The 8,873-nt window shown below is 33.1% G+C and overlaps 1 protein-coding gene across 1 annotated transcript; it reads left to right on the top strand.

Annotated features, from left to right (window-relative positions):
- Positions 1–1,969: 1,969 nt before the first annotated feature.
- LOC106752585 lies at positions 1,970–6,931 on the top strand. Its single transcript, XM_014634299.2, has 9 exons — positions 1,970–2,262; positions 2,709–2,939; positions 3,077–3,179; positions 4,506–4,585; positions 4,689–4,766; positions 4,910–5,001; positions 5,674–5,785; positions 6,282–6,407; positions 6,490–6,931. The coding sequence occupies exons 1-9, from the start codon at positions 2,065–2,067 to the stop codon at positions 6,604–6,606; spliced, it is 1,137 nt and encodes a 378-aa protein (XP_014489785.1). The 5' UTR covers positions 1,970–2,064; the 3' UTR covers positions 6,607–6,931.
- The last annotated feature ends 1,942 nt before the right edge of the window (positions 6,932–8,873 follow it).

The following is an 8,873-nucleotide window of genomic DNA, read 5'->3' as shown; positions in this document are numbered from 1 at the left end:
ATTACTTACTTATTTATTCTTAATAATTGTACAAACTTATTTTTTTGATTTCTGTATCCGTTATTTTAAATTCTTTTAGTTTAAATAATATTTTCGAAACATAAAATACTATTATATTCTAGTCAAGGTTCAGTGGTTTAATCATGGTTAAATTAAGGTAAAAACGAATTAAAACATTATTATAATATATACAATAATATAAAAATATAAATCACAATTCTATGATGTTAAAAATTAAAATAAGATATAAATTTATAGGCTCTTAAAATTTAAATAATATAAATGTTAAAATAAAATAAATTATCATATTTATATTACAATTTCAATAATATTTATTAATGATAAGTTTATTTGTAAAATAAAAAATCAAACTTAAAAAATATTTTGGGTTAGTTTTGACTTTTAAGAAAAAATCTAAATTAATGAATTATATTTTTTTAATAAACTGATTTAGATTAAACTTTGATGGTTTTTCTAATTTCTTGGTTCTTGATTTTAGGGTTTATTTGAATATTCCATTTACTACCAGACATATTAAAACGGTTTTTCATCCTACAATTTCAACTCTTTTTTGTATCTTCAAACTTTAAGAAAACGCCAATTTCATTCTTAATTAAAAATATTTGATTCATAAAAAATTAAAAAGAGTTTAGTCAAAGATTCTTTATCAGTTATGTTTTATTGTACACCTCCAACTTTTTGAAAATTTTAACTTTAATAAATATAACTTTTCTATTTTTTTTCTCATTCTTATCAAAGTAACTCTGTATCTCTTTAACATTGTATTCCAACAAATTTTAAAATCTGTAAATTTCATTCATAAGTTTTTCAAATTTTATTTTTAGATTTAAAATTTAATAATAATTTAATTTATTTTAAATTTTATCTTAATAATTATATAATTTTTATTAAAATAACAGTTATATTAAAAAAATAATTAAAATAAAAGTAGAAATAATAAAAGTAGAAAAAAAGTATATAAAATTTGATTTAATATATTTAAATATATTTAAATATTAAATTAAAGTAAATAATTATTAAAATTTAAATAAAAAAAAATTTAAAAGATTTGGTTAATCGGATAACCAATTCCGTTAAGATATTTTAACGGATTTAATATGAAATTTTTCTAAATTTTGTTTTTATTTAAAATTTTATATTTATTTAATTTAATTTAATTTTTTATATTATTTGTTAATATACTTTAATATTTTAATAATTAAAATATAATTTATATTATAATAATAGTTATATTAAAAGATAAAATTAAAATCATTAAAATAAAAATAGTAATAATAAAAAAAAGAAATAATATCAATATAAAATTTGATTTAATATATTTTAATATATTAAATTATATTCAAATATTAAATTAAATTAAATAATTATTAAATTTAAAATAGAAAAATAAATTTAAAAAAAAATTATCGATATAAATCCGTTAAAATATGTTAAAAAACTTTTTTTATTGAATATCAAAATTCGTTAAAAAACTTTCTTGATATTTCTGATAAACAAATTTTTTATATTTTTATTTAAAATTTAATAATTATTTTATTTAAAATTTTAAAGTTATTTATAGTATTTTTATATTTTAATAATTATTAAATTTTAAATCTAAAAATAAAATTTAAGAAAAAATATAAATGGAATTTCGAAATCCATAAATTTTAGAATGGGTAGAAGAAGAGCAGTGTTAAAGGGGGTTGACGAGAAAAAACTAAAAAGAAAATATATATTCCAGTTGGATTGAGCACGCAGAATTTGAAGTAGTATTCCAGTTGGCAAAACAATCTCAATCTCAAGCCTATCAGAATCACTAATCAACCGATAATTAATCCAAGCAAATCAAAATTAATAACCAATCAACAGATAAATAACGATGAATTTATTATAGTATTATATTATATTATATTATATTATATTATCTTGTATTATATTATATTATATGTCAGCAGCAACAACAACATCAACCTCTGTATCATAGTATACGCTAATTTTTGTTCTACTTCTGTACTTACAACGTATCTCCCAAACCAAAACCCACCCGAAACGAAGTCTTCCATGGAAGCACTCTCCTTCATCTCCGATTCTTCTTCGCTACTTCTTCGCACTCCTTCCACTTCCTCTTCTGTGAGAACCCTTCCACTTTCTTTCTTCAAAATCGCCCAAAACTCTCACTCCCATCTTCTCCCTCTTCGTGTTTCAAACACTGGTGGCGATGAAGCCACCAATGATTTTGCTTTAGCTTCTCAGCCTCAGGTTCCAGCATCCTACTTTTTCTTCTTCTTTACCATATTTCTGTTAATTTGTTGATTAACTCACGCGCCACTTAAATCAAAATCTGTACTTTAACTCTATACTTTGAAATTGGAATATTCTTATCAAATGACTCTCCTGCTAAAACCCTATTCGCGGTTCTATTCCGCCTTTTGTTATTGTTTTTTGTTTTTACTAGTAATTTAAATAAACTTGTTTTCATGAGATCATGATACTGCTAGCCTATGTTTATTTGGTCAGGAATTGAATGTGATGAATTTCCCTCTTTTTTAGTTCCTTATTGCTTTATTTCACTCCTCATGCAGATTCCATAGTAATGCTCAATTGGGTCGTTAATTGGTCATTGCTTTTTTTGATATTATGCATCATAATCAACAGATAACTTATCATTGAATTTTGACTTTGTTGAGTTCTATTTTGTTATGAAGGAAAACTTGAGCCATTCTGAGACTGAGAGTTCTGAGGACGATCAAGATGCGCCTCTACAAATGAACATGTCATGGACAAGTATTTCAACCCCAGGAGGAGGTGGGAGTGCATCGGGTGGTGGCACCAGGGCTGGACTTTTCAGAACTCCTATTTCTGGTGGCGTTCAGAGTGCCACATCGGCTCACGGTTTACCTAGACCTGCTTTAGCAGTTCGTAACCTGATGGAGCAGGTAAGCTGCTTGTGTTATTGCTGGTAAAATCTAAATGAATATTTGTGTATTCTGCTGTGTAGAACTGAATCTTGCGCAGTTACAATCACGGGTCCCCTTTATTAATTTTCTATTGCTTTTTCTGTCTGTAATTCAAGGCAAGATTTGCTCACTTGTGCACTGTAATGTCTCGTATGCACCACCGGCGAGAAGGATATCCATTTGGTTCTCTAGTTGATTTTGCACCAGATTCGATGGGCCGTAAGTCAATAATTCTTCATTTTCTTGATTAGTTACTTCCGTTCAGTAATGAATATTTGATGCACTTATGGATTTCAGTGTCTAGTTATGTATCCTTGGAGATGGGAGTTCTTCCCAAGGTACATGTCTGATACAATCATGATAATAAGCATTTGGTAGACTCAGCTAAATTGATGGAGTCAGGATAATTAAATTGTTGTAAATTGGGCATGCGTTACTGAGGATTTCAATCTAGTATTGGTCCTTGCTGAGAAAAGAGAGAGAATGTGATAAAATAGGGTGACCAAGCACCTTTCAAACAGCGTAGCCCTCTGATAATAATAATAACAATATATCATAGAAGAAAGCAGGAAGATAACTATGGAGATTGTGCAGCTGAACTGAACAGAATGCTTCAGCCCACCCGAACCTTTCCACCTCACTCAATTCTTACCTTTCTCCTAAATTCTTCTTCACCCTCTTTACCTCTTGGCCCACAGTTCAGGTATCACCACTCAACATGTGACAATTTTCTGTTTTCTTAAAAATTCCCGCCCTTTATCTATGTTTATAAACCATACTAGTCATGGAAGGTTGAAGGCATTTGTTCATCCACTTGTGGTTGAAATGTTCGTATTTAGTGTCTATTATAGCATATCAAGTATAAACTAACATAGAACCAGAAAGTTATAGTTAGGTGAAATTTTGAATTAGCTTAAAATGACCATATTGTGTGCCTTGCAAGATAAAAAGTTATAATGGAAGGCTAACAATTCATACAGGGCCTTTATACGTTGGCAGTAGACCTTATGTGGCTAAGCAAATATTTAGGTTGGATCCAAAATTAAAAGAAACCAAAACAACGATTTCGTACCACCAGTTTTCTGAACCAGCTGGTCCGTTGTTTTCAATCTATGACTCCTCCCCCTGGAATCTTCTTTGCGGTGGGCCTTCTTCCATTTTCTCCAATTCCCTTCCTGCTTCTCCTTTCTTACATACACCGTCCATCACTTCAATTTAGCCCATCTTTCATTTTTGTAGCATAATCGTGTACCATGAGTAAGAGTATGGGAGAACTGGGGATGAGGGTCATGTTCCTCCTTTAGTTGGAATGTGGACATGAATTACAGAGTATTCCAATCTAATTGACTATTTTGATACTACACAAACAAAGAAAATAAAGAACACATGGAAGATTCAGTCCACTAAAGATTCTTGTGTTATAAAGTGCTCCTTGATTTATCTCTGCTATCTGTTTCATGTTGATTGTTCCTAATAGTGGAGCACTTAGGTTTTCTTGTCTATTTGTGGTGTTTATCTATAATGCCTTATATTCTTCTTTTGTAGATCCAATATTTTCATTTTCTCCTCTTGCAATTCACACAAGGAATTTGTTGGCTGACCCAAGATGCACACTGGTTGTTCAGGTTTGAAATATGACATTTCCTATTTAAGCTTTTAGATTTCAATATCTTGTTTTTCTTTTTCTTTTTTCAATTTTTTGGTTTTATTGACTGTTATATTTTTCAGATACCTGGATGGAGTGGCTTGTCCAATGCAAGGGTAACTATTTTTGGGGATGTCTATCCACTTCCGGAAGATCAACAGGTTGTTTGTTGATTAATTTGTTTTTGTGGGTTAGGAAATGTTCACTTGTTGGTACCTTCAGTTATTCACTTAGAGATACTTCTGAATTAGAGGTTTACCTGTGCATTTCATGGTATCTATTTGACTTTTTTTGTACCTAACAGGAATGGGCTCATAAGCAGTACATTGCGAAACATCAACAGGGTCCTTCTCAACAGTGGGGCAACTTCTACTATTTTAGAATGGAGAGTATAAGGTTGGCTCCTTCTAGTTATATCTATGGGATGGATCTAGTATTTTTTTTTTTTTATTTCTTTTTAGGAGTGAGAGGTGCGAATCTTGATTATACAATCTTACATAGATGGTCTACATTATTTACTCAAGATTAAAGACTACCTAAAATCACACGATCATTTAAAGTCACATGACTTTTGAGTTTTAATATTGATTATTCCTTGTATGCTTTAATAGTTAATTGGTTCCTCCCACTTACACATAAAAGTGACTCTCATTTGATATTTGTCTGCACTCTCTTTAACACAAGCAGCTGCTGCCTGCTGCCATGTTGATTGTGTTGAACAAATAATCTTGTGTGCAAACTTTCTTGCATATTTTTTGGGGCATTATACTTGGGCCTGGCGTATAAATGTCAATCTTAGCCAAAGAACCCAATCGCCTAGACATTGACAACTAGTTTTTTTCTTTAATGGTTGAAATATGAAACAACCATATTTGCGTGTTTGGTAAATCATCAAGAACATGGGCAGATCGATTTTATCCTTTAGAATTTTTCATTAAAATTCTAGTTCCTCTTATGGTGCTCGTGAACAATAGAATCCATGAAGAATTGGGAAATCCAATTTCATCAGTTGTTTGGTACTGTCATTACCAACCTGTGTAGCTAATTTAATCAGTTCATTATTGACAGTGACATATATTTCATTGGAGGCTTTGGTACTGTTGCCTGGGTGGATGTAAAGGAATATGAAAAACTTCAACCGGATAAGATTGCAGTCGATGGTGGTGAACAGTATTTAAAGGTGAATTTTCTGATCTTTTTTCTTACGCGTTAAAGGAAATAATATCTGGCTTGTGTAGGCAAAAGTAAACAATTTTGTATGCTCACAGAATGTGTTTCTCTCATCTCCCACTAAAAAGCAATTTATGTGATTGGTTGGGATGGGGCATTCTACTTTTTTCAGCATAGTAGCTGGAGATGGTCCAGATGGGTGTATACATGTGGCACATTCAAGGTCATGACATGACTGGGGTTGGTTTTGTGGGGTTCTTAGTTGACCCTAGTGCTATCCCTTAGTCAATAAAGCTACCTAAAAGGATAAATTAATGTCAACCCCCCTCCCCGGGTAAGTAACCCAATAGGTTTTTTTGTGAAGTTGAAATGAGATCTGAGTCTAGTTGTTTCAGTCAAACCTTAATCAATGACTTTCTATAATCCATATGCTCATTGATACAATTATGTAAACCAGCCCTAGAGTTATATCACCTCATTGCTTGGTTTTATGTTTGATATAATAGGAACTCAATGCTATCTTCTCAAAGCCCCTTAAGAAACTTCTATCTAATGAGACTGAGGTAGATGATGCTGCACTCATTTCCATAGACAGTAAAGGGACTGATATCAGGGTCCGTCAAGGTGCCCAGGTATGCTTTTTCTTTCCATAATCAGATTCTCTGATAATATTTGTAGCTGCAGTCTTTCATTTAATGTCTTTCTTGTATGCAGTTCAACATTCAGAGGATATCATTTGATGAAGGGCAGAGTGTAGAAACTTTGGAAGAAGCTAAAGCTGCACTTAGGAAATTAATACACAAAGGAAAAGTGTACAATTTGCAGCAATAAGATGTTGGATGCCCTCTCCCTCTGGAAACCTGCCAGTTTTCTAATCTGACTTTTTCTGGAATGGTTAATTTTATACTTTTTGCCTGGTTGACTTGCACCAGAAAGTGTATTATATCAAGTCTGATGGTTAGAGGGCCTTTTGTGGGCTATGAGCATAGTCAAACTAGAAATAATATATCAGAACTCAGGTGAAATAAAATAATAGTATGCTTTTTTTCCCATAAAGAAGTCCCTTCCATGCTGTTGTATTTGCTGATAATAAACCAATCATCTCAGGTTGTTAATTCAAGATATGACAAGTGCTTCACATTTGAGGTTTTCTTTATGGTTTTTTGAAAAATGTTTTGATGGATTATTTCTTTGGTGTTTATCATATTCACTAATTCAAGCTTTCACACACACAGCTATAGCTGTCAAAATAAGTTCATACGATGAACTAGTTTGAAAAGTCCATAAAAACAGAACAAATTAGATTGGACTATTTTTTATTTGATTTGGGCCTTTGAGTTGTCTGTGGGATCTCAATATCTTACATAAATTTGATTTCTCTCGAAGAAACTGACAATGTCATATTTATTTATATATATCATATTATATTTAAAATTTAGATTTAAATTCAGTGAAATGATTTTAACTTTCAAAATATATAATTAATTTTTTGTATTTTTCATTTAAGTTTATTTAATTTTTATTGTTTAAAATTTTATATATAATCAAAATTACTTGATGGCCCATGTAAGGTGAAGCAAAAAGGTGGCAACTTGTTTTAAGAAGACAAATTTTCTAGGTAACTTGTTTAAAGGGATAAATCAGTTCTATTCAACACACACTCTTTTTTATATCAAAAGTATGTGTTAATATGTTTTTTTTTTACGTCGGATTAAAAGGTACATATTTCCTACCTATTTTTTCTGTTCGTGAATGCAACTCAAGAGAAAAGGTATCTTCCACGTGGTGGTACCACGAATGAGTAATAGTATCTGAAAATGGTTAATACCCCAAATAAATGAGAAAACAGAGGAGAGGTTGATTTTAATCAATGCAATAAAAATAATATTTTTTACTTTCATCCATTTTTACGTATATCTTGTTTAATACAGTAAAAATTATGTACCGTACGGTCTCTTGGGTATCGTATGGACTCCTATAAGTAAGCAGGTCAATTGTCCGGAACGACCGACCAGTTTCATCTCAGTTCCCAGAACTGAACGACTCTTTCAAGATGACCGAATGGTTCTCGAAAAGACAGACAACCAGGCCATCCAAGGCTTACCACTCATCAGACCGACCGACCACAAGATTAAATTATAAACGATAATAATTGATTAAAGCCCCTAATGGAGGTTAAGCCGTGATTGGGCCGTCATCAAGCCCATGAAAGGTAAAAGCCCATTACACCCAGTATAAATAAGAGTCTCAGGTATGATTTCAAGACAGATTGCACTTGTTGTACATTATGTATTACTCTCGTCCCATGATATTACCGTTCGGTCATTTACTGACTTGAGCGTCGGAGTACCTCTGACAGGTACCCGCCCACCCGGCCTAGAGAATGAGGAGGGAGAACCAACTTGGAGCACGAGAAAACAACAGGAAACTGTTCGGCCTTCAACAGGTAACCACCCTTCCTTTGCAGACCGTTCAGCCTTCTACACCAAGAAAAACGTCCAGCCTTCACGGATCGTCCAGCCTTTCGTCCACCTAGTCTCAAACCTCTCGGCACCACTTTACACCCGAAACATTATGGCGCCCACCGTTGGGCCGAGCGTGCATCCCCATTTGTAGCCATAAGGAAAAGGTGAGCAATGCTCTTAGGAACCTTTGGCGAACATCTCTAACTGCTCGGTCTCGGCCTCTCCGGCTTCAGCGACAGGGTTGTTCGACCCCAACCAATCGGCCATTCGGCCTCAACGACATGGCCATTCGACCTCAACCATTCGGCCTTTCGGCCTCATCAAGTTGTCATCCAGTCGGCCTCAGGCTTCAACCGTTTGGTCACAGCTTGACCTTTCAGGTAAATCTCTCAAACCTGCCTTCACAGGTACTTAGCCAAATTTGGCGTCAACAACGCAGCCATCTGGCCTCAACAACGTGGGCATTCAGCCTCAACGACGTGGTCATTCGGCCTCAACCATTCGACCTTTCGGCCTCATCAAGTTCTCAACTAGTCGGCCTCAGGCTTCAACCGTTCGGTCACAGCTTGACCTTTCAGGTAAATCTCTCAAACCTGCCTTCACAGGTACTTAGCCAAATTTGGCGTCAACAAT

Source organism: Vigna radiata, unplaced genomic scaffold, assembly GCF_000741045.1.
Source record: "Vigna radiata var. radiata cultivar VC1973A unplaced genomic scaffold, Vradiata_ver6 scaffold_153, whole genome shotgun sequence".
NCBI lineage: Eukaryota > Viridiplantae > Streptophyta > Magnoliopsida > Fabales > Fabaceae > Vigna > Vigna radiata.
Note: the sequence above shows the minus strand (reverse complement) of the source record. Positions and strands in the feature narration are given on the sequence as shown.